This window comes from Carcharhinus amblyrhynchos, unplaced genomic scaffold, assembly GCF_965287045.1.
Source record: "Carcharhinus amblyrhynchos unplaced genomic scaffold, sCarAmb.v2.hapA scaffold_596, whole genome shotgun sequence".
In the NCBI taxonomy this organism is placed as follows: Eukaryota; Metazoa; Chordata; class Chondrichthyes; order Carcharhiniformes; family Carcharhinidae; genus Carcharhinus; species Carcharhinus amblyrhynchos.
Genome location: NW_027650336.1, coordinates 69,062 through 95,000, shown reverse-complemented (window position 1 = coordinate 95,000; position 25,939 = coordinate 69,062). Strand labels below are relative to the sequence as shown.

Below are 25,939 nucleotides of genomic sequence, written 5' to 3'. Positions count from 1 at the left end.
CCGGGAATCGAACCCGGGTCCCTGGCGCTGTGAGGCAGCAGTGTTAACCCACTGTGTCACCGTGCCCCCGGGAATCGAACCCGGGACCCTGGCGCTGTGAGACAGCAGTGTTAACCCACTGTGTCACTGTGCCCCCAGGAATCGAACCCAGGTCCCTGGTGTTGTGAGGCAGCAGTGCTAACCCACTGTGTCACCGTGCTCCCGGGAATCGAACCCGGGTCCCTGGCGCTGTGAGGCAGCAGTGCTAACCCACTGTGTCACCGTGCCCCCAGGAATCGAACCCGGGTCCCTGGCACTGTGAGGCAGCAGTGCTAACCCACTGTGTCACCGTGCCCCCGGGAATCGAACCCAGGTCCTTGGCGCTGTGAGGCAGCAGTGCTAACCCACTGTGTCACCGTGCCCCCGGGAATCGAACCCGGGACCCTGGCGCTGTGAGACAGCAGTGTTAACCCACTGTGTCACTGTGCCCCCAGGAATCGAACCCAGGTCCCTGGTGTTGTGAGGCAGCAGTGTTAACCCACTGTGTCACTGTGCCCCCAGGAATCGAACCCAGGTCCCTGGCACTGTGAGGCAGCAGTGCTAACCCACTGTGTCACCGTGCCCCCGGGAATCGAACCCGGGTCCCTGGCGCTGTGAGACAGCAGTGCTAACCCACTGTGTCACCAGCCCCCGGGAATCGAACCCAGGTCCCTGGTGTTGTGAGACAGCAGTGTTAACCCACTGTGCCACCGTGCCCCTGGGAATCGAACCCAGGTCCCTGGTGTTGTGAGACAGCAGTGTTAACCCACTGTGTCACCGTGCCCCCGGGAATCGAACCCGGGTCCCTGGTGTTGTGAGACAGCAGTGTTAACCCACTGTGTCACCGTGCCCCCGGGAATCGAACCCGGGTCCCTGGTGTTGTGAGACAGCAGTGTTAACCCACTGTGTCACCGTGCCCCCGGGAATCGAACCCGGGTCCCTGGTGTTGTGAGACAGCAGTGTTAACCCACTGTGTCACCGTGCCCCCGGGAATCGAACCCGGGTCCCTGGTGTTGTGAGACAGCAGTGTTAACCCACTGTGCTACTTTGGAGTCAGTGTCAGCAGATCTGGGCACCAGCCCTGAGGGGAGGTATAGTGACCTTGGAGGGAGTGCAGCCCAGCTTCACAAGAATTGGTGGCTGAGATTCCGGAGTTAAATTCTGGGCAGAGATGAGAAAAAGCAGTTCTATTTTCCCTGGAATTTCAAAGGTTGAGGTGTGAGCTGGTCTTTGAGACATCAACAGGAAAAGACAGAGGAGGGAAAGAGAAACTATCCCCACTGCTTGGAGATTCTGGAACTGGAGGACATTGTCTAAACGTTACAGAGCATTCAGGAGAGAAGCAGCTTGGACACACACAGCGTGGGAGAGGATTCGAATTCACCCCCACAAACTGCAGGCAATGCCAGAACAGTTGTTAATTTGCATTCTGAGATCAACTGTTGTTATTGAGATGTTCAGGGAGCTGGGCCAGAGGCAGCAGTGTAAAGCTAGACCACAGAGCAGACCGGATTGTAATAAATAGTGGAACAGGATTGAGAGGCTGAATCGGGCCTCCTCCTGTCCCTGTGTAACAGGCTGGAGGGGCTGAATGGCCTCCTGTTCCTGTGTAACCCACTGGACCAGGGCAGGAAATATTCACTCCATAGACACACATTCCAATGAGTTGTCCTTGGAAATCAGAAAGAGACTCTCAGAGTGGAGGGTTAATCACAGTGCTGGTGATCTGCTCTCTGTCCGATGTCCACCCAGCTGGTACAGGCACCTGGCTCACGTTCAGTTAGTCAGTTCGATGGCCCCCCCCACACTGAGCCAGTGACCATTGAGTCCAGCTCCGAGTACAGAAGCCCCTGTGTTTCACTCCTACTCCAAGTGTACCCTCCGATAAAACCAGGGAGTGTGAAACATGCATTTAGTTCTGTAGAAATTCTTCCCAAGGAGGAGGGAACAGGCCGAGGGGAGGGCGAGGCATCCGGGGCTGAGGAGGGAAATCAAGGACGGCATAAAAACAAAAGAGAAAACAGACAAAACAGCAAGGGTTACTGGGAAACCAGAGGACTGGGAGTTCGATAAAAGTGAGCAGAGAACAACTAAAAGAGCAATAATGGGGAGAAGATGGAATGTGAGTGTAAGATAGTTAGTGATATAAAAAATAGGAAGTTTATTTCAATATATAAAAGGTAAGAGAGAGGCAAAAATAGCCATTGGACGACTGGAAAATGAGGCTGGAGAAGGAATAACAGGAAACAAAGCAATGGCAGAGGAACTGAACAGTTACTTTACATCAATCTTCACAGTGGATTCACCAGTGGGATGTCAGAGCTCCAGGAGAGTCAGGGGGCACAGGGGAGTGTAGTGACCATCACTAAGGAGAAGGTTCTGGGGAAACTGGAAGGTCTGAAGGTGGACAAATCACCTGGACCAGATGGACTACACCCCAGGGTTCAAAAAGAGATAGTGAGGGAATTGTGGAGGAATTGGTGGTGATCTTTCACCGGAGGCAGGGAGGGTCCCAGAGGACTGGAAAGTAGTGAATGTAACTCCGCTGTTTAAGGAGAGAGGGAGGAAGCAGACGGGAAATTATTGGCTGGTTAGATTTTAGAGTTCATTATTAAAGATGAGATTGCAGAGTAAGTGCGTGATAAAGTAGGACTGAGTCAGCACGGCTTTGTCAAGGGGAGGGCGTGTCTGACAAATCTGTTTGAGTTCTTTGAGGAGGTAACAAGGAAGTTAGATAAAGGAGAACCAGTGGATGGGATTTATTTAGATTTCCAGAAAGCCTTTGACAAGATGCCACATAACTTATTTAACAGTCTGTTAAGTGTCCATGGTGTTAAGGGTAAGACCCTGGCATAGACAGAGGATCGGCTGACTGGCAGAAGGCAGAGAGTGGGGATAAAGGGGTCTTTCTCAGGATGGCAGCCTGTGACTAGTGGGGTGCCTCAGGGGTCTGCGCTGGGACTGCAACTTTTCACAATATACATTAACCATTTGGAGGAAGGAACTGAAGGCACTGTTACTAAGTTTACAGATGATACAGAGATATGTAGAGGGACAGGTAGTATTGAGGAAGCGGGGGGTGCTGCAGAAGGACTTGGACAGGTTCGGAGAGTGGGCAAGGAAATAGATGGAATATAATGTGGAAAAGTGAGAGGTTATACACTTTGGACGGAGGAATGGAGGCATAGACTATTCTCCAAATGGGGAAATGCTTCGGAAATCAGAAACACAAAGGGACTTGGGAATCCTTGTTCAAGATTCTCTTCAGGTTAACGTTCAGGTTCAGTCAGCAGTTAGGAAGGCAAATGCAATGTTAGCATTCATGTCGAGAGGGCTAGAATACAAGAGCAGGGTTGGACTTCTGAGGCTGTATCAGGCTCTGGTCAGACCCCATTTGGAGAATTGAGAGTAGTTTTGGGCCCCGGATCTAAGGAAGGATGTGCTGGCCTTGGAAAGGGTCCAGAAGAGGTTCACAAGAATGATTCCTGGAATGAAGAGCTTGTCGGATGAGGAACGGGTTGAGGACTCTGGGTCTGTACTCGTTGGAGTTTAGAAGGATGAGGGGGGATCTTATTGAAACTTACAGGATACTGCGAGGCCCTGGATAGAGTGGACACGGAGAGGGTGTTTCCACTAGTAGGAAAAACTAGAACCAGAGGGAACAACCTCAGGGTAAAAGGACGAACGGCCCCATTCTGCACTGTGTCGGGTTTTGATGATTCTCGGTGATACTGGCTGTATTTGCTCCTCTCAGTTCCAGAATCCTTTCCATTCCAGGTTAATAGTTTCCAGGCCGTACTCATCACCAACGGATTCCAATCCTTCATTATTCTCAACTATGGTGACATCCAGTGGACAACTGGGACGGCGAGTGGTGGAAACGCTCAGACAGGACTCGGGGGAACGGCCGCACAGGTAAATCCCAGATCCCCTTTCCCTCCGTGACCTGAACATTTAGGAAACTTACATCCAGGATTCTGCAAACCTCCCAGTGCCGTCCTCAGTTACAGGTCAGTGACTCAGAAGATAAAACAGTGCTACACAGGAACAGGACCTTGGGCCCGTCAAGCCCGTGCTGACACATGGCACCTTTCTAAATTAAAGACCTTTTACCTCTCCATGGTCCGAATCTCTCCATTCGCTGCTTGTGGATCTGTCCGGATGCCTCTTAAACGTTCCTATTGGATCTGTTTGTACCCCCTCCCCCGGCAGCACATTCCAGGCACCCACCACCCTCTGTGTAAAAACTTCCTGCTCACGTCCCCTTTAAACTCTCCTCCTTTCACCTTAACATTATCCGCTTGGACATGAACACTGAGACCTTCCGTCTCCATCCAATTCCCAACCACCCCAGCCCCCTGACATCCTCTGCCCCAGCTCCGAATCCCCACTCCCCCCTGACCTGGTGAAGATCTCCCCAGTAAAACACTGAGGGGGTTGAAGGCACTGGCTCCACCAACAGTCACTCGGTGACTGCCTCCTGCTCCCTGACCGACAGCAGGCTGGGAGAAATCCATGTTTCCCGGTCAGTAATGCACCCTGTGACAACAAGCTCTCATCTGTTCGTTACAAACTCGCTGGAGAACCCTCCTACCTCAACTAATCACTGATCAAACGCTGCCCTGTGCTGAAGAGAGGCAGTGGCACAGAGGGATTGTCACTAGAGTAGTAACCCGGAGAGCCGAGGTGATGCTCCGGGGATCTGGGTTCAAATCCCAGCACGGGGATAGGGCAGGGGGCATGTGTGAGACACTCTGTTGGAGAGTCGATGGGCTGAATGGCCTTCTGCACTGCAGGGATTCGAAGGAGACCAATACTGTGCCAGATGTGGTCTCACTATTGTCCAACTGAATCACATTGTCCCGACTTTTGGAATCAGTTCCCCTCGGAATGAACAATGCAATGATACACATCCGGAGGGAGCCCAACAGCTGACGGCCGTACCTAACAAACAGTTCAATGAAATGTGATTATTTTGTCCCTGCCCAGGCTGGTTTTAACAGTGGCGGCTCCACACACTATTTCAGCATCCCAGGATCACGAACACCGGAGATAATAAACATCGAATCCACCAGCAACGTACAGGATCCAGGCCGCTGGGTGTTCAGAACTGATGCATTCAGTGTGTTGGGAGGCTGCATTTACAATGGTAATTATCGGATAAAAACCTAACATTAACATTGGCCGGATCAGGAAGCAAGCTTCAACCTCAGTGCTTCTCAATAACCCGGTTCTGTATCCCTCGGAGTTTAGCAGGGCGAGGGGTGACCTTGTTAAACAGGTAAGATGCTGAGGGGGCTGGGCAGGGAGAGATGTTGTCACCCGTGGGAGAGTCTGGAACAGGGGACAAGATAAAGGCTGTTCATCTCAAACTGGGGTGGGTCGATGTCTTCTCACAGAGGGTGCTGAACCTCCGGCACTCTCTGTCCCAAAGGCTGCTGGAGGTGCGTCATTTTACGGTGGAGGTGTGTAAATATCTGATAGATCGAGGAACAGGGGGTGACAGGGAAATGGTACAGGGGGTTGAGGCCAGTGTAGACCAGTCCTGGTCATATTGAGTGACAGGGCAGGCTCAAAGGGCTGAATGGCCTCGTTCCTGCTTCTATTTCTGGTGTTTTTATGGGTTCTCAGATTGCTGGGAAGGGAATCCTTACCCAGCCTGGCCTACACGCACCCACAGACTCAATACAGCACTCAGTGTATGGAACAGCTCCGCAAGACACTCAGCTCAGGTGGCACGGTAGCACAGTGGGTTAGCACTGCTGCTTCACAGCTCCAGGGTCCTGGTTCGATTCCCGGCTCAGGTCACTGTCTGTGTGGAGTTTGTACATTCTCCTTGTGTCTGCGTGGGTTTCCTCCCACAGTCCAAAGATGTGTGGGTTAGGTTGATTGGCCAGGCTAAATTGCCCCTTAGTGTCCAGGGATGTGTAGGTTAGAGAGATTAGTGGGTATAAATATGTAGGGATATGGGGGTAGGGCCTGGGTGGGATTGTGGTCAGTACAGACTCGATGGGCTGAAGGGCCTCTTTCTGCACTGTAGGGTTTCTACGATTCTGGCTCACGAGGAACGGGTAGTAAATGTTCTCATTGGCTGGGAACACCTGTGAACAAACAGTACAGCACAGGAACTGGCCCTTCGGCCCGTCAACCCTGTGCTGACACATGGTGCTACTCTAAAGACCTCTGCATGATCCAGAGGGATCTCGGGGTTCAAGTCAGAGACTCCCTGAAAATAGTCACACAAATAGACAGGCAGATGAAGAAGGTGTAGGGCACGCTCGCCTTTATTAGTCGGGGCATTGAGTACAGGAGGCAGGGTGACAGGAGGCAGCTCTGTCAGATATTGGTTAGGCTGCACTTCGAGAATTGTGTTCAATTCTGGTCACCACATTACAGGAAGGGTGGGGGGGCTATGGAGGGGGTACAGGAGAGGTTTCCCGGGATGCTGCCTGGATTAGAGGGTCTGGATAAACTGGGATTGTTTTCTCCGGAGTGACGGAGGCCGAGGGGAGACCGGATAGAAGAATATAAAATCCTGAGGGGCACAGAGAGGGTTGACAGTCAGAATCTTTCCCCAGAGTTGAAATGTCTAATACTGGGGGGGGCACACTTACAGTGAGGGGGGGTGGAGTTCAGAGGAGATGTGGGGGGGTGAGTATTTTTTACACAGAGAGTGGTTGGTGTCTGGGACACACTGCCAGGGGTGGTGGAGGCAGATACAATAGGGGTGTTTATCTCAACACAGGAAAATGTGAGGGACGGAGGGATAGGGAGCGAGGGCAGGCAGAAGGGAGTAGTTCAACTTGGTATCATAGTCAGTACAGCATTGTGGGCCGAAGGGCCTGTCCCCGGGCTCTGACGGGCCGAAGGGCCTGTCCCCGGGCTCTGACGGGCCGAAGGGCCTGTCCCCGGGCTCTGACGGGCCGAAGGGCCTGTCCCCGGGCTCTGACGGGCCGAAGGGCCTGTCCCCGGGCTCTGACGGGCCGAAGGGCCTGTCCCCGGGCTGTGGTTGAGTGGGGAAGACGCCAAGGCCACTTTGGGTTTATCCTGAATGTCTAACTCTTCCTCTTCCAGGGAAGTTTATTCGGCAAGATGACACTTTCTGGACAAACTCCACCTGTGACAGGAAATGTACCTGTGTCAGGAACAACTCGCTGGTGTGCCAGGCCGGAGCCTGTGCTCCTTACGAAGTCTGCCTTTCCTCTTCCTCCTTTTACGCCTGCCAGCCCGTCTCCATTCAGACCTGCACCGTATTCGGAGACCCTCACTACCAGACCTTCGATGGGAGCCTCTTCCATTTCCAGGGCACGTGCACCTATATCCTATCGGAGCTGTGCCAGACTCCGAGCGAGTTACCAGCCTACAGGATAGAGGCAAAGAACGAACACCGTGGGAGCAGCAGAGTGTCCTGGGTCAGACTGGTTCGTCTCTTAGTCTACAGAACAGAGATTACCCTGCTCCATGGGACCATTGACCATATCCTGGTAAGGGAGTAGAAATGGCCAGTTTCCCTCACAGCCTTTACTATACCTCCTCAAACAGGCAGAGGGTGAGAAGAAGCAATATGGTTTAGGGGTTAGGATTAGTATTAGGGTTTAGTGGGCTATGGGGAGAAAGTGAGGCAGTGGGATTAGTTTGGGATTGATACAGGGCTATGGGGAGAGAGCGGGGCAGTGGGATTAGTTTGGGATTGATACAGGGATATGGGGAGAGAGTGGACAGTGGGCTTAGTTTGGGGATTGATACAGGGCTATGGGGAGAGAGTGGGGCAGTGGGATTAGTTTGGGATTGATACAGGGATATGGGGAGAGAGTGGACAGTGGGATTAGTTTGGGGATTGATACAGGGTTATGGGGAGAGAGTGGGGCAGTGGGATTAGTTTGGGGATTGATACAGGGCTATGGGGAGAGAGCGGGACAGTGGGATTAGTTTGGGATTGATACAGGGCTATGGGGAGAGAGTGGGGCAGTGGGATTAGTTTGGGGATTGATACAGGGCTATGGGGAGAGAGCGGGGCAGTGGGATTAGTTTGGGGATTGATACAGGGCTGTGGGGAGAGAGTGGGGCAGTGGGATTAGTTTGGGGATTGATACAGGGCTATGGGGAGAGAGCGGGACAGTGGGATTAGTTTGGGATTGATACAGGGCTATGGGGAGAGAGTGGGGCAGTGGGATTAGTTTGGGGATTGATACAGGGCTATGGGGAGAGAGCGGGGCAGTGGGATTAGTTTGGGGATTGATACAGGGCTATGGGGAGAGAGCGGGGCAGTGGGATTAGTTTGGGGATTGATACAGGGCTATGGGGAGAGAGTGGGACAGTGGGATTAGTTTGGGGATTGATACAGGGCTGTGGGGAGAGAGCGGGGGCAGTGGGATTAGTTTGGGGATTGATACAGGGCTATGGGGAGAGAGCGGGTAGAGAAAGAGATGCTGGAAGTCTTAAAGTGCATCAAGGTAGATAAATCCCCGGGATCTGATGAAGTGTATCCCAGGACACTGTGGGAGGCTAGGGAGGAAATTGCGGGTCCCCTAGCCGAGATATTTGAATCATCGATAGTCACAGGTGAGGCGCCTGAAGATTGGAGAGGGGAAAATGTTGTGTCTTTGTTTAAAAAGGGCTGCAGGGAAAAGCCTGGGAACTACAGGCCAGTGAGCCTCACATCTGTGGTGGGTAAATTATTGGAAGGTATTTTGAGAGACAGGATCTACAGGCATTTAGAGACACAAGGACTGATTAGGGACAGTCAGCATGGCTTTGAGAGTGGAAAATCATGTCCCACAAATTTAATGGAGTTTTTTGAAGGGGTAACCAAGAAGGTAGATGAGGGCAGTGCAGTTGATGTTGTCTACATGGACTTTAGCAAGGCCTTTGACAAGGTACCGCATGGTAGGTTGTTGCATAAGGTTAAATCTCACGGGATCCAGGGTGAGGGATCTAAATGGAGACAAAATTGGCTTCTTGACAGAAGCCAGAGGGTGGTTGTAGAGAGTTGTTTTTCAAACTGGAGGCCTGTGACCAGCCTCAGGGATCAGTGCTGGGTCCACTGTTATTTGTCATTTATATTAATGTTTTGGATGAGAATATAGGAGGCAGGGTTAGTAAGTTTGTAGATGACACCAAGATTGGTGGCATAGTGGACAGTGAAGAAAGTTATCTCCAATTGCAACGGGATCTTGATCAATTGGGCCAGTGGGCTGACGAATGGCAGATGGAGTTTAATTTAGATAAATGTGAGGTGATGCATTTTGGTCGATTGAACCAGGGCAGGACTTACTCAGTTAATGGTAGGGCGTTGGGGAGAGTTACAGAACAAAGAGATCTCGGGGTACAGGTTCATAGCTCCTTGAAAGTGGAGTCACAGGTGGACAGAGTGGTGAAGAAGGCATTCGGCATGCTTGGTTTCATTGGTCAGAACATTGAATACAGGAGTTGGGACGTCTTGTTGACGTTGTACAAGACATTGGGAAGGCCACACTTGGAATACTGTGTACAGTTCTGGTCACCCTATTATAGAAAGGAAATTATTAAACTAGAAAGAGTGCAGAAAAGATTTACTAGGATGCTACCGGGACTTGATGGATTGAGTTATAAGGAGAGGCTGGATAGACTGGGACTTTTTTCTCTGGAGCGTAGGAGGCTGAGGGGTGATCTTATAGAGGTCTATAAAATAATGAGGGGCACAGATCAGCTAGATAGTCAATATCTTTTCCCCAAAGGTAGGGGAGTCTAAAACCAGAGGGCAGAGGTTTAAGGTGAGAGGGGAGAGATACAAAAGTGTCCAGAGGGGCAATTTTTTTCACCCAGAGGGTGGTGAGTATCTGGAACGAGCTGCCAGAGGCAGTAGTAGAGGCGGGGACAATTTTATCTTTTAAAAAGCATTTAGACAGTTACATGGGTACGATGATGTGGAGATGCCGATGTTGGACTGGGGTGGGCTCAGTAACAAGTCTCACAACACCAGGTTAAAGTCCAACAGGTTGATCTGAATCATGAGCATTCGGAGTGCTGCTCCTTCACCAGGTGAGTGGCCGGCTTGTTAATGGGTGTGATGGGTACAGAGGGATATGGGCCAATCACGGGCAACTGGGATTAGCTTCGTGGTTAAAAACTGGATAGTATGGACAAGTTGGGCCGAAGGGTCTGTATCCATGCTGTAAATCTCTATAACCTCTCTGACTCTATCCAATTAATCACAAATCCCCCACACTCCTCCTTTCCCCCCTGAAATGATGTCTCCTTCAAGAATACATCCCCTTTCAGAGATTTGCCATGGAATCTGCTCCCACTGCCCCTGTCAGGGAGTAAACCCTGTGATTTGGTGATAACTCAGAGAATCTTGTCTTGATTTACAGCTGAATGGGAGTCGGTTCTCTGTCCCTGTTGTAATTGGTGGTGGCCAGGTCCGAGTCTTCACCAGTGGTTTCACGGTCAGTATCAGGACAGATTTTGGTCTGGAGCTGAGCTTTGATGGGTCGCATCACGTCACCATCACTGTCCCAGCCAATTATCGAAATGCGACGTGCGGGCTGTGTGGGAATATGAACGGCAATCGATCAGATGAGTTCCAGCTGCCAAATGGGACAATCACCAGGTCCCAGGCTGAGTTTGGGAGGAGCTGGAAGGTTCCTGATAATGACTTGTTGTGTTCAGATGATTGTGGCGATGAATGTGGCCTGTGTACGCAGCAGCAGCTAGCTCTGTATGGCAGTCACCGTTACTGTGGCCTAATGGACAAAGCAGATGGTCCCTTCAATGTCTGTCGCAACGCCGTCCCTCCGCAAGACTTCATCCAAAGTTGCACCTATGACCTCTGTGCCACTGAAGGATCGAGGCTGAGCCTGTGCCAAGCACTGAGCGCCTACGCAGACAGATGTCGGATCCACGGAGTCCCGACAATAACGTGGAGGAGGTCAGGACTTTGTGGTAAGCTGTTATATCAAATCTGATTGAATTTATTATTGTCGCCTGTGTTAATATACAGTGAAAAGTATTGTTTCCTGCACACTATACCGACAAAACATACCATTCATAGAGAAGGAAAGGAGAGAGTGTAGAATGTAGTGTTACAGTCACAGTGAGGGTGTAGAGAAAGATCAACTTAATGCGAGGTAGGTCCATTCAAAAGTCTGACAGCAGCAGGGAAGAAGCTGTTCTTGAGTCGGTCGGTACGGGACCTCAGACTTTTGTATCTTTTTCCCGACGGAAGAAGGTGGAAGAGAGAATGTTCGGGATGCGTTGGGGGGGTCCTTAATTATACCGGCTGCTTTTCCCAAGGCAGCGGGAAGCGTAGACAGAGTCAATGGGTGGGAGGCTGGTTTGTGTGATGGATTGGACTACGTTCACGGCCTTTTGTAGTTCTTTGCGATCTTGGGCAGAGCAGGAGCCCAGACCGAGTTGTGATACAACCAGAAAGAATGCTTTCTCTGTGGGGAGAATGTGGGACTCACTCCCACCTGGGCAGGACTGGGACTGATGTCCGAAGGGGAGTGTTTGCTAGACCGGCTGGGGAGGGTTTAAACTAATATGCCAGGGGGACGGGAATCTACATAAGGAGCTCGAGAAGGAGGGAGCAAGGAGAAAATGTGGGGAGAAGGTTCCAACTACATCAAAAATCAGGAAAAAAATTCAAAGGAAGAACTCAGGAGATGTTATTAATGGAAGTGTTAAAATTCAAAAAGGTACAAAAACTAGCATTAGGGCACTTTATCTGAATGCTCGGAACATTCGAAACAAGGGAAATGAGTTGACGGCACAAACCATTGCGAATGAGTATGATTTGGTGGTTATTACAGAGATATGGTTTCAGGATGGTCAGAACTGGGAGTTAAATATTCGGGGGATATCAGACTGGAGGGAGCGACAGGAAGGTAAGGGAGGCGGTGTAGCTCAGATATTTAAGGATGATGTCAGGGTGGGAGTGAGAGATGATATAGGCTCTATGGAAAAAAGGGTTGAATCCATTTGGGTGGAAATTCGAAATAGTAAGGAGAAAAAGTCACTGATAGGTGGAGTCTATAGGCCGCCAAATAATAACATCATGGTGGGGCGAGAAATAAACAAATAACTGATGCGTGTAAAACTGGCACAGCAATTATCACGGGGGATTTGAATCTACACGTCAATTGGTCAAACCAGGTCAGTCAAGGCAGCCTTGAGGAGGAGTTTATAGAATGTATCCGCAATAGCTTCCTTGCACGGTATGTAATGGAACAAACAAGGGAAACAAGCTATCCTAGATCTGGTCCTGTGTAATGAGACGGAAATAATTAATGATTTTACAGTTAGGGATCCTCTCGGAAGAAGCCATCACAGTATGGGTTAAATTTAAAATACAGATGGAGAATGAGAAGGTAAAATCCAATCCCAGTGTCTTGTGCTTAAACAAAGGAGATTATAAAGGGATGAGGGAGGACTTGGCTAAGGCAGACTGGGAGCAAAAACTTTATGGTGGGACAATTGAGGAACAGTGGAGGACTTTCAAAGCGATTGTTCACAGCAAAAGTATATCCCAGTGATAAGGAAGGACTGTAGAACAAGAGATAATCAGCCATGGGTATCTAAGGAAATAAAGAAGGGGATCAGATTGAAAGAAAACACATACAAAGAGGCAAAGATTAGTGGGAAACGAGAGGATTGGGAAATCTTTAAAGCTCAGCAGAAAGCCATGAAAAAAGCTATAAAAAAAAGTAAGATGGATTATGAGAGTAAATTAGCTCCGAATATAAAAACAGATAGCAAAAGTTTCTACAAAGATATAAAATGAGAAAAAGTGACTAAATTAAACATTGGTCCTTTCGAGAATGAGAAGGGGGATGTAATAAGTGGAAATGAGAAAATGGCTGAGGCATTGAACAGGTATTTTGTGTCGATCTTCACAGTGGAAAACACAAATAACAAGCCAAAAACTAATGACAGGAAAAGTATGGCAATGAGGACGGAGAAACTATCATTATCATGAAAGAGGTAGCATTGGGCAAGTTAATGGGGGGGGGGGGGGGGGGGGCGAAAGGTAGACAAGTCTCCTGGTCCTGATGGAATACATCCCAGGGAACTAAAAGAGATGGTGGGAGAAATAGCAAATGCACTAGCGGTAATTTACCAAAATTCACTGGACTCTGGGGTGGTTCCCACAGATTGGAAAACAGCAAACGTGACGCCACTGTTTAAAAAAGAGGGTAGACAAAAGGCAGATAACAATAGGCCGGTTAGCTTAACTTCTGTATTGGGGAAAATGCTTGATTCTATCACCAAGGAAGAAACAGCGAGACACCTGGATATAAATTGTCCCATTGGTAAGATGCAGTATGGGTTCATGAAGGGAAGGTCATGTTTAACTAGTTTGGTGGCATTCTTTGTGCAGTGGAGAATGAGGAACCTGTGGATGGGGTGTATCTGGATTTCTAGAAGGCATTTGACAAGGTGCCAAAGACTGCTACATAAGATAAAGGTGCACAGTGTAATGGGTAATGTGTTAGCATGGATAGAGGATTGGTTAACTAACAAAAAGCAAAGAGTGGGGGTAAATGGGTGTTTTTCTGGTTGGTGATCAGTGACTAGTGGTGTGCCTCAGGGATCAGTGTTGGGATTGCAATTGTTTACAATTTACATAGATGATTTGGAATTGGGGACCAAGTGCAGTGTGTCAAAATTCACAGATGACACTAAGATGGGTGGTAGAGCAAAGTGTGCAGAGGACACAAAGTCTGCAAAGGGATATAGATAATCTCAGTGAGTGGGCGAGGGTCTGGCAGATGGAGTACAATGTTGGTAAATGTGAGGTCATCCATTTTGGTCGGAATAACAGCAAAATGGACTGTTATTTAAATGGTAAAAAATTGCAGCATGCTGCTGTGCAGAGGGACCTGGGTGTCCTTGTGCAGGAATCTCAAGGAGTTGGTTTGCAGCAGGAATTAAGAAGCAAATGGAATTTTATCCTTCATTGCTAGAGGGATGGAGTTTAAAAACAGTGAGGTTATGTTGCAGCTGTATAAGGTGTTGGTGAGGCCACACCTGGAGTACTGTGTACAGTTTTGGTCTCCTTACTTGAGAAAGGATATACTGGCACTGGAGGGGGTGCAGAGGAGATTCACTAGGGTGATTCCGGAGTTGAGAGGGTTGGCTTATGAGGAGAGACTGAGTAGACTGGGGCTATACTCATTGGAATTCAGAAGAATGAGGGGAGATCTGATAGAAACATATAAGATTATGAAGGGAATCGATAAGATAGAAGCAGGGGAGTTGTTTCCACTGGCAGTGAAACTAGAACTGGGGGAATGGCCTCAAAATAAGGGGGAGCAGATTTGGGACTGAGTTGAGGAGGAACTTCTTCACACAAAGGGTTGTGAATCTGTGGAATTCCCTGCCCAGTTGAGGCTCCCTCATTGAATGTTTTTAAGGCAAGGATAGATAGATTTCTGAACAGTAAAGGAATTAAGGGTTATGGTGAGCGGGCGGGTAAGTGGAGCTGAGTCCATGAAAAGATCAGCCACGATCTTATTGAATGGCGGGGCAGGATCGAGGGGCCAAATGGCCAACTCCTGCTCCTAGTTCTTATGTTCTTATTTTCTTATGTCTTTCAGAACTCCCCTGCCCGTCACACAGTCACTATGCCGCCTGTAGTTCCGCCTGTCCTGCCAGTTGTGCCGATACAACAGCACCATTATACTGCAGTCAGCCTTGTAGAGAGAGCTGTGAGTGCGATGATGGCTACATCCTGAGTGGGGCTGTGTGTGTGCCCCTCAGTCAGTGTGGCTGCTCGTTCCAGGGTGGTTATTACAGTAAAGGTGAGATGGTGATCCTAACAGAGAACTGCAGCAGAAAATGTACCTGCTGGAACGCCACCATGGGCATGAGGTGTGAAGATCACAGCTGCAGCCTCCATGAAGACTGCCGCCTTGTGGACGGAGTGCGGGGCTGCTACCCCAAAGAGAGGGCCACCTGCTGGGCCACAGGTGACCCCCATTATTCCACCTTTGACGGCAGAACATTTGATTTCCAGGGAACTTGTAAATACACCTTGAGTAAGTACTGCGGAGTGTCTGGGAACCTCACAATGTTCAACATTGAGGTGGAGAATGATCAGCGCAGCTCCAGCCCCGTGTCCTGGACACGTCTGGTTGAGATCCAGGTGTACGGATATCAGATCCAGCTGTCCAGGGGTCAAACTGGCAAAGTTCAGGTAAGGATCATAGAGTGGGACAGCACACAAACAGGCCCTTCAGCCCATCATATCAGTGTCCACCATCAAATACCAATCTATACTCATCCCATTTCCCAGTCCCTGGTCCACAGCTGACTGTGCCTTGGTGATTGAAGTGTTCATCCAGATGCTTCTTAACTGTTGTGAGAGTCCCTGCCTCCACCACCCTCTCAGGCAGCACCTTCCCTCCACCACCCTCTGGGTCAGAAAGCATTTCCTCAGATCCTCTCTAAACCACTTACTGCTCACCTTAAACTAACAGCCTCTAGTCTGAGACACCTCTGTAAGAAGGCTCACAACACCAGGTTAAAGTCCAACAGGTTTATTGAGTAGCAAAAATCCACTAGCATTTGGGGCTCTTCCCTTTCATCAGGTGAGTGGGAGTTCTGTTCACAAACAGGTTTGTACCAAGGCCTCCCTGTCCCTATATCCTCTGCTTTGGCCTTCCGTACGCCTGCTTCACCACTCTATCTCCCTGGGCTCCCACCTTCAGGGATCTATGGAATTGTACACCAGGGTCCCCTTGTTCCCCAACACTCACTGTGGACCCACTGTTGATGGTGTCAATCCGACCCTTATTCAACATCCCAAAATGTATCAGCTGACATTTATCAGGATTAAATTCCATCTGCCATTGCTCTGGCCAATTTCCCAGCTGATCAAAGTCAGTGTGTAGCCTCAGACTATCGTCCTGACTGTCAGCAACACTAACATCTCACTGCGGGACGCAGATTGTTGAGTTGATCTTATATTTCCGTCGGTAACTGCCTTTCTCCCTGTGTCTCCGTGGTAACAGGTCAATGGCGAGGCCTTTAATTTGCCGTTGAGATTAGGCTCTGGAAAAGTGGGCCTTTCCCAGAGTGGATCAGCGGCCTTGCTGCAGACGGATTTTGGCCTCAGTGTCTCCTATGACTGGAACCATTACGCGGTGGTGTCAGTCCCAATCACCTATTGGGGCTCTGTGTGCGGACTGTGTGGAAACCTCAACGGAGAGGCTGCTGACGATTTCCTGTCCCCCAACGGGAGCGCCTTGGCCTCTGCCTCAGCCTTTGGGAACAGCTGGAAAAGGCCAACCTCTGGCTCTGGCTGCGTGGACGACACAGGCCCCCCCAGCCCCGCCTGCACTGAAGCAGCTCACCGTGCCTACGCCTCGGAAAGTTACTGTGGGGTTCTGAGTGATGCCCAGGGGCCATTCCGCCAATGTCACTCGGTGCTGAGGCCAACAGCTTACACTGCTAACTGTGTCTTTGATCTGTGCGCATTAGCCGGAAGCCACCAGTCACTCTGTCAGGCCATTGAATCTTATGCAGACCAGTGTCAGAGGAGAGGCATCACCATCGGAGACTGGAGAAATGGCACAGGCTGTGGTAAGAAAATGTCTTTGAAAAGATCACCCTCTCACTCTCCCAAGTTTCTGTTCAATATCCTGGGCACTGGATTCACCCGTTCCAATTCTGAAAGGGGGCCGGAGCAGAGGGAGCTGGGGGGATCTGTGCAGAGATCAGTGTCGGTGGCAGGACGGGGGGAGGGAGAGGGGTTAATGATGCTGATAGTATTCTGGGATTTATGAATAGGGGCACAGAGTACAAGAGGCAGGAGGTTGTGCTGAACTTATACAAGACATTAGTTAGACCTCAGCAGGAATATTGTGCACAGTTCTGGGTGCCGCGCTATAGGAAGGACATGGAGACATTGGCGAGAGAGCAGGAGAGGTTTACAGGAATGGTTCCAGGGATGAGGATGGATTGGGGAGATTGGGACTGTTCCCCATTTAAGAATCATGAGAGACCTGAGATATGAGAGCAGAATTAGACCATTTGGCCGATCGAGTCCACTCCGTCATTCTATCATGGCTGATACACTCCTCCCCCCCATTTTCCTGCCTTCTCCCCATAACCCTTCACCCCGTTCCCAATTAAACATCTGTCTAACTCCCCCTTTAATTTACTCACTGTCCCTGCACCCACCCCACTCTGGGGGGAGTGAATTCCACAGATTCACAACCCTTTGGGAGAGGTCGTTTCCCTATTTGAAATTTGCTGCCCCTTATCCTCAGACTGACCTCTTGTCCTAGAATGTCCCACAGGAGGAAGAATCCACTCCACCTCTACTTTATCCAAACCTTTTATCATCTTATATACCTCAATCTGATCTCCCCTCATTCTTCTACATTCCAGCAAGTATCGGCCTAAACTGTTCAATCCCTCTTCATACGACAACCGCCTCATCTCTGGAATCAATCGAGTGAACCTCCTCTGAACTGCCTCCAATGTCACTCCATCTTTCCTCAAATACAGGGAACCAAACTGTGCACAACACTCCCCGTGCAGCCTCACCGACACTCTGTATTGTTCCAGCAACACTTCCTCACCTTTATATTCTATTCCTTTAGCTAGAAACGCCAACACTCCATTCACTTTCTTTTATTATCTGCTGTCCCACGTTAGTTTCCGGTGATTCATGAACAAGGACATCCAGATCCCTCTGCACCGGAGCATCCCGAAGTCTCTCCACATTTAGATAATAAGTCAATTTCCTATTTTTCTTTCCAAAATGCACCATCACACACTTATCCACATTAAACTCTATCTGCCACATTTTTACCCACTCTCCTAACCTATCCATATCCATTTGTAAGGTTCTTATTTCCTCATTGCAGCTTACTGTCCCGCCTATTTATGTGCCATAGAGTCATAGAAATCCTACAGTACAGAAAGAGGCCCTTCGGCCCATTGAGTCTGCGCTGACCACAATCCCACCCAGGCCCTACCCCTATATCCCAACCTATTTTACCCACTAACCCCTCGAACCTACACACCTCAGGAGACTAAGAGGCAATTTAGCCTGGACAATCGACCTAACCCGCACACCTTTGGACTGTGGCAGAAAACTGGAGCACTTGGAGGAAACCCACGCAGACACGGGGAGAATGTGCAAACTCCATATAGACAGTGACCCAAGCCGGGAATCACTGTGTGACCATGCCACCTGTATCATCTGCTAATCTGGCTACAGAGCATCTATCCCTGTATCCAAGTCACTAACATTGATTGTACAGAGCTGGGGCACAAGGACCAAACCCTGCGATCCCACTAGTTACTTCCTGCCCTCCAGAAAAAAAAACATTTATCCGAACTCTCTGTCTTCTGTCCATCAGCCAATCACCTGTCCAAGATAATAAACCACCCCTAACCCCATGTGATCTAACCTTGTGAATTCACCTTTTGTGCAGCATCTTATCAAACTCCTTCCGAAACTCCAGATATATTACATCTACAGGACCCCCACTCTCCACCTTGTTACATCCTCAAAGAAACCTTGCTAATTAGTCAAACATGATTGGCCTTTCATAAACCCATGCTGACTCTGATGGATAAGGTTCTGACTTTCCAAATGTCCCTATATCACTTCGCCCATAATTGATTCAAACATTTTCCCAACAACAGATGTTAAACTACCTGCTCTGTAATTCCCCACATTGTCCCTCCCTCCCTTTTTGAATAAGGGTGTTACATTTGTACATTATCAATCCACTGGAACCTTTCCCGTGTCCAGGGAATTTTGGAATATTATAACCAATGAATCCTCTATCTCTGCTCCCACTTCCTTTAATTCCCTCAGATGTCAGCCATCTGGCCCAGGGGACTTGTCTGCCCTCAATCCCAATAGTTTGCTGAGTACCTTTTTCCTATCGATGATGATTGTTTGAAGTTCTACCCTTTCTATTGCCTCTGACTTGCCGGTTCCTATAGGAATGGTACAAATGTCCTCCACGGTGAAAACTGAGGCAAAGGATTGATTTAATATCTCCCCATTTCATTGTTCCTCAGGATTAACTCTCCAGCATCATCTTCCGAGGGACTAGAACTCACCCCAGTGACTCTCTTCCCTTTTATAAACCGAGAGAAGCTTTTACTATCCTTCTTGCTATTTTGCGCTGGATTTCTTTTGTAATTTACCTTTCCTCTTTTTATTCCTTTTTTAGTATTCCTTTCTTGATGTTTGAGAGTTTCCCAATCTCCCATCCTGCTGCTGCCCTTTGCTGTATGATATCCCTTAGTTTTTCTCTCTATCTTGTCCATGACCTCAAAGAACATCCCAGCACGGGAAACAGGCCCTTTGGCCCAACGAGCCCGCGCCACCGCATCCTCCTACACCTACCCTGCCCTGTGTGTATGTGAGTGGAACCCCTAATGTAGCCAGATTCAGGGGAGAATAGCGTAGGGTCAATTTGTTACACCAATCAGCCTAAAAGCACATCTTTGGGGTGTGGGAGGAAACCGGAGCGCCCGGAGGAAACCCACGCAACCACAGGGAGAATGCGCAAACTCCCACAGACACAGGCCCAAATCCATGTATCTGCACAGCTAGCAGTGATAGTCACTGAGCTGTTGCGGTGCCCATCTGCTGGTCCAGGATTAAGCACACACATCGACACGAAGTACTAGGCCACTCCCGGAACCTCCAAGAGCAGCCCACGCACGACCCACCGTGTGCATGCCCCTTGTTTGACAACAAGGTGGACCGACCCTGTGGAATAAAAAGACAATACGTTAACATATAAAACTACATTTCCGGTATCGTCCTGAGGCTCTGACCCTATTTAATACCCTCTACTATAACCCTCCATCCTTGCTTCGCTCATGTGTCTATCTAAGTAAACCTTAAACAAGTCCAACGTGCCTGCCTCCACCACCCTACTCAGTAGTGCGTTCCATACCCCCACGACCCTCTGCGTGAAAAACCTTCCTCTCATTATCCAAATTGTACTTCTCCCCCCTCACCCTTAGATTGTGACCTCTCGTAATTGTCCCCAATCTAGGGAAAAGCCTACCACTGTTCACTCTTTCTATACCCTTCAGTATTTTATACACCTCTATCAGATCCCCCCTTAATCTCCATCTTTCTAAGGAGAAGAGCCCCAGTTTCTCCAACCTTTCCTCGTAACTCAGTCCTTCCATGCCAGGCATCATCCTGGTAAACCTCCTCTGCACCCTCTCCAGGGTCTCCACGTCCTTCCGGTAGTAAGGTGACCAGAACTGGACTCAGTACTCCAAATGCGGTCTAACCAACGTTCTGTACAACTGAAGCATTAGACGGCAGCTCTTATACTCTATACCCCTTCCTATAAAGGCTAGCATTCCATAAGCTTTCTTCACAACCTTCTCCACCTGTGTCGACACCTTCAGAGAGTTGTGAACCTGCACTCCCAGGTCCCTCTGTATCTCTATACTCTTAATCGGTCTACCTTTTATCACATAACTCCTCCCTGCATTATTCCTTCCAAAATGCATCACCTCGCATTTATCAGGATTAAATTCCATCTGCCATCTATCTGCCCAATGTACCAACCTATCTATATCCTGCTGTGTCACCTGACAGTCCTCCTCAGTATCTGCCAATCCTGCCATCTTGGTGTCATCTGCAAACTTGCTGATCACACCACGTACGCCCTCTTCCAAGTCGTTTATGTATACTACAAAGAAGAGAGGTCCCAGTACTGAGCCCTGCGGCACACCATTGGTGACTGGCCTCCAGCCAGAAAAGGTCCCCTCGACAACTACCCTCTGTCTCAAACCTCCTTGTTTATCCATGGATAGTTTTTACCCCCCGTTCCCATCTTCCTTCCTCACTGGGATATATTTTAATTGTGAGGAACTGAGAATCTCCTGAAATAACGGCCACTGTTCATTCGCTGTCCGACCTTTTAGCTTCCTGTCCACTCCACTGGGATCAAATCTGTCCTCATCCCTAAATAATCTCCTTTGGATTAATGAGTTTGTGGACGACACAAAAGTTGGTGGATTTGTGGATAGCGATGAGGACCATCAGAGGATACAGCAGGATATAGATCAGTTCGGGACTTGGGCAGAGAGGTAGCAGATGGAGTTTAATCCAGACAAATGTGAGGTAATACATTTTGGAAGGTCTAATACAGATAGGAAATATACAGTAAATGGCAGAACCCTTAAGAGTATTGATAGGCAGAGGGATCTGGGTGTACAGGTACACAGGGCACTGAAAGTGGCAATGCAGGTGGAGAAGGTAGTCAGGAAGGCATACGGCATGCTTGCCTTCATCGGCCGGGGCATTGAGTTTAAAAATTGGCAAATCATGTTGCAGCTTTATAGAACCTTAGTTAGGCTGCACTTGGAATATAGTGTTCAATTCTGGTCACCACACTACCAGAAGGATGTGGAGGCTTTGGAGAGGGTACAAAAAAGATTTACCAGGATGTTGCCTGGTATGGAGGGCATTAGCTATGAAGAGAGGTTGGAGAAACTTGGTTTGTTCTCACTGGAGCGATGGAGGTTGAGGGGAGACCTGATAGAAGTCTACAAGATTATGAGGGGCACGGACAGAGTGGATAGTCAGAAGCTTTTTCCCAGGGTGGAAGAGTCAATTACTCGGGGACACAGGTTTAAGGTGCGAGGGACAAGGTTTAAAGGAGATGTACGAGGCAGATTTTTTACACAGAGGGGGGTGGGTGCCTGGAACTCGCTGCCGGGGGAGGGAGTGGAAGCGGATACGATAGTGAGTTTTAAGGGGTGTTTGGACAAATCCATGAATAGGATGGGAATAGAGGGATACGGTCCCCGGAAGGGGAGGGGGTTTTAGTTCAGTCGGGGGCAGCACGGGTCAGTGCAGGATTGGAGGGGCCGAAGGGCCTGTTCCTGAGCTGGAATTTTCTTTGTTCTTTGAGTTCTTGCGGCTCCCAGAGGCTTTCTGTGCCGAGCAATGAGGGAAAGGACAGGGTTTGTCTGTCACTGCGTTCTTTACTGTAACCCCCGTGTCATTGTGTCTTTCAGGACTCCCCTGCCCGTCACACAGTCACTATGCCGCCTGTAGTTCCGCCTGTCCTGCCAGTTGTGCCGATACAACAGCACCATTATACTGCAGTCAGCCTTGTAGAGAGAGCTGTGAGTGCGATGATGGCTACATCCTGAGTGGGGCTGTGTGTGTGCCCCTCAGTCAGTGTGGCTGCTCGTTCCAGGGTGGTTATTACAGTAAAGGTGAGATGGTGATCCTAACAGAGAACTGCAGCAGAAAATGTACCTGCTGGAACGCCACCATGGGCATGAGGTGTGAAGATCACAGCTGCAGCCTCCATGAAGACTGCCGCCTTGTGGACGGAGTGCGGGGCTGCTACCCCAAAGAGAGGGCCACCTGCTGGGCCACAGGTGACCCCCATTATTCCACCTTTGACGGCAGAACATTTGATTTCCAGGGAACTTGTAAATACACCTTGAGTAAGTACTGCGGAGTGTCTGGGAACCTCACAATGTTCAACATTGAGGTGGAGAATGATCAGCGCAGCTCCAGCCCCGTGTCCTGGACACGTCTGGTTGAGATCCAGGTGTACGGATATCAGATCCAGCTGTCCAGGGGTCAAACTGGCAAAGTTCAGGTAAGGATCATAGAGTGGGACAGCACACAAACAGGCCCTTCAGCCCATCATATCAGTGTCCACCATCAAATACCAATCTATACTCACCCCATTTCCCAGTCCCTGGTCCACAGCTCACTGTGCCTTGGTGATTGAAGTGTTCATCCAGATGCTTCTTAACTGTTGTGAGAGTCCCTGCCTCCACCACCCTCTCAGGCAGCACCTTCCCTCCACCACCCTCTGGGTCAGAAAGCATTTCCTCAGATCCTCTCTAAACCACTTACTGCTCACCTCAAACGAACAGCCTCTAGTCTGAGACACCTCTGTAAGAAGGCTCACAACACCAGGTTAAAGTCCAACAGGTTTATTCAGGAGCAAAAATCCACTAGCATTTGGGGCTCTTCCCTTTCATCAGGTGAGTGGGAGTTCTGTTCACAAACAGGTTTGTACCAAGGCCTCCCTGTCCCTATATCCTCTGCTTTGGCCTTCTGTACGCCTGCTTCACCACTCTATCTCCCTGGGCTCCCACCTTCAGGGATCTATGGAATTGTACACCAGGGTCCCTTTGTTGCTCAACACTCACTGTGGACCCGCTGTTGATGGTGTCAATCCGACCCTTATTCAACATCCCAAAATGTATCAGCTGACATTTATCAGGATTAAATTCCATCTGCCATTGCTCTGGCCAATTTCCCAGCTGATCAAAGTCAGTGTGTAGCCTCAGACTATCGTCCTGACTGTCAGCAACACTAACATCTCACTGCGGGACGCAGATTGTTGAGTTGATCTTATATTTCCGTCGGTAACTGCCTTTCTCCCTGTGTCTCCGTGGTAACAGGTCAATGGCGAGGCCTTTAATTTGCCGTTGAGATTAGGCTCTGGAAAAGTGGGCCTTTCCCAGAGTGGATCAGCGGCCTTGCTGCAGACGGATTTTGGCCTCAGTGTCTCCTATGACTGGAACCATTACGCGGTGGTGTCAGTCCCAATCACCTATTGGGGCTCTGTGTGCGGACTGTGTGGAAACCTCAACGGAGAGGCTGCTGACGATTTCCTGTCCCCCAACGGGAGCGCCTTGGCCGCTGCCTCAGCCTTTGGGAACAGCTGGAAAAGGCCAACCTCTGGCTCTGGCTGCGTGGACGACACAGGCCCCCCCAGCCCCGCCTGCACTGAAGCAGCTCACCGTGTCTACGCCTCGGAAAGTTACTGTGGGGTTCTGAGTGATGCCCAGGGGCCATTCCGCCAATGTCACTCGGTGCTGAGGCCAACAGCTTACACTGCTAACTGTGTCTTTGATCTGTGCGCATTAGCCGGAAGCCACCAGTCACTCTGTCAGGCCATTGAATCTTATGCAGACCAGTGTCAGAGGAGAGGCATCACCATCGGAGACTGGAGAAATGGCACAGGCTGTGGTAAGAAGATGTCTTTGAAAAGATCACCCTCTCACTCTCCCAAGTTTCTGTTCAATATCCTGGGCACTGGATTCACCCGTTCCAATTCTGAAAGGGGGCCGGAGCAGAGGGAGCTGGGGGGATCTGTGCAGAGATCAGTGTCGGTGGCAGGACGGGGGGAGGGAGAGGGGTTAATGATGCTGATAGTATTCTGGGATTTATGAATAGGGGCACAGAGTACAAGAGGCAGGAGGTTGTGCTGAACTTATACAAGACATTAGTTAGACCTCAGCGGGAATATTGTGCACAGTTCTGGGTGCCGCGCTATAGGAAGGACGTGGAGACATTGGCGAGAGAGCAGGAGAGGTTTACAGGAATGGTTCCAGGGATGAGGATGGATTGGGGAGATTGGGACTGTTCTTGGAGAGAGGAGAGGCTGAGAGGAGATTAGATTGAGATTTTCTAGTTTATTGTGGTCACTGCTCCCTAAGGATTCCTTCAGTCAATTCAGCCTCATTACACATCACCCAATCCACAATTCCCTGTTCCCTAGCCGGCTCCGTCACAAGCTGCTCCATCTCTTCCACATTCCACAAATTCCTGTCTTGGGATCTATTACCTACCTGATTTTCCCAGTCCTCCTGCATATTGAAGTCCCCCCAGGATTATTGTAACATTGCCTTTTTTATTTGCCTTTTCTATCTCCTGATTTATTCTCTGTGCGCCCCCCCCCCCCCACCCCCCACCCTGACTCCTGCTGGGGGGGTCTGTACGTAACTCCCATCAGGGTCTTTTTAACTTGGCGATTCCTCACCTCCACCCACACAGATTCTGTGCCTTCTGATCCCGTATCACTTCCTGTTATCGATTTAACTTCATTCCTTCCAAACAATTCAACCCCTCCCCCTTTGCCCGTCTCCCTGTCCTTCCCATAGGACACAGATCCTTGGATATTTCAATCCCAGCCCCACTCCCCTTGCAGACACGTCTCTGTGACGCCCACAACATCATACCGGCCAATTTCAATGTGCGCAACAAGCTCATTTACCTTGTTCCGTGCACTGTGCGTATTTCAGTCCAACACTCTCAGCCCTCCCTTCTCAGACTGTCACCTGTTTTACTCTGCCTGAGGTCCGATTCCTGCTCCTTCTATACTCTCTGTTCTGTGATGTGATCTGGTTTTGATATTTTGCGCTGCTTTTCTTTTGTAATTCACGTTCATTCTTTTTATTCCTTTTTTAGTATCCATTTGTTGATAGAACATCACAGCCCAAACAGGCCCTTCGGCCCACAAGTTGCACCGATGATATCCCTCCCTCCCAGACCTATCTATAACCCTCAACCCCATTAAATCCCATATACTCATCCAGAAGTCTTTTAAAAGACCCCAGCGAGTTCGCCTCCACCACCACCGACGGCAGCCGATTCCACTCGCTCACCACCCTCTGAGTGAAAAACTTACCCCTAACATCACTTCTGTACTTTCTTCCCCGCACCTTAAACCTGTGTCCTCTCGTAGCGACCATTTCAGCCCTGGGAAATAGCCTCCGAGAATCCACCCTATCTATTCCTCTCAACATTTTATAAACCTCTATCAGGTTGCCTCTCAACCTTCGTCTCTCCAGGGAGAAGAGTCCCAGCTCCCTCAACCTATCTTCATAAGGCATGCCTCCCAATCCAGGCAACATCCTTGTAAACCTCCTCTGCACCCTCTCAATAGCTTCCACATCCTTCCTGTAGTGAGGCGACCAGGACTGTGCACAGTACTCCAAGTGGGGTCTGACAAGGGTCTTATAAAGTTGCAGCATTACCTCCCAACTCCTAAACTCAATCCCTCGATTAATGAAGGCCAGTACACCGTACGCCTTCTTAACCACATCCTCCACCTGCGAGGCCGATTTAAGAGTCCTGTGGACCCGGACCCCAAGATCCTTCTGATCCTCTACA

At 49.5% G+C, this 25,939-nt stretch overlaps 1 protein-coding gene across 1 annotated transcript in view; it reads left to right on the top strand.

Annotated features, from left to right (window-relative positions):
• The window catches only part of LOC145339664 (alpha-tectorin-like), a gene marked incomplete at its 5' end in the record, with an annotated part of 33,782 nt that overhangs the window by 5,330 nt on the left and 2,513 nt on the right, over positions 1 to 25,939 (top strand). Inside the window, 8 exons of the mRNA XM_080184178.1 lie at positions 3,796 to 3,933; positions 5,008 to 5,167; positions 7,093 to 7,502; positions 10,371 to 10,941; positions 14,598 to 15,196; positions 16,014 to 16,584; positions 22,027 to 22,625; positions 23,443 to 24,013. Of these exons, the coding sequence (XP_080040304.1) occupies positions 3,796 to 3,933; positions 5,008 to 5,167; positions 7,093 to 7,502; positions 10,371 to 10,941; positions 14,598 to 15,196; positions 16,014 to 16,584; positions 22,027 to 22,625; positions 23,443 to 24,013 (3,619 nt within the window). The remainder of the gene's footprint in view (positions 1 to 3,795; positions 3,934 to 5,007; positions 5,168 to 7,092; positions 7,503 to 10,370; positions 10,942 to 14,597; positions 15,197 to 16,013; positions 16,585 to 22,026; positions 22,626 to 23,442; positions 24,014 to 25,939) is intronic.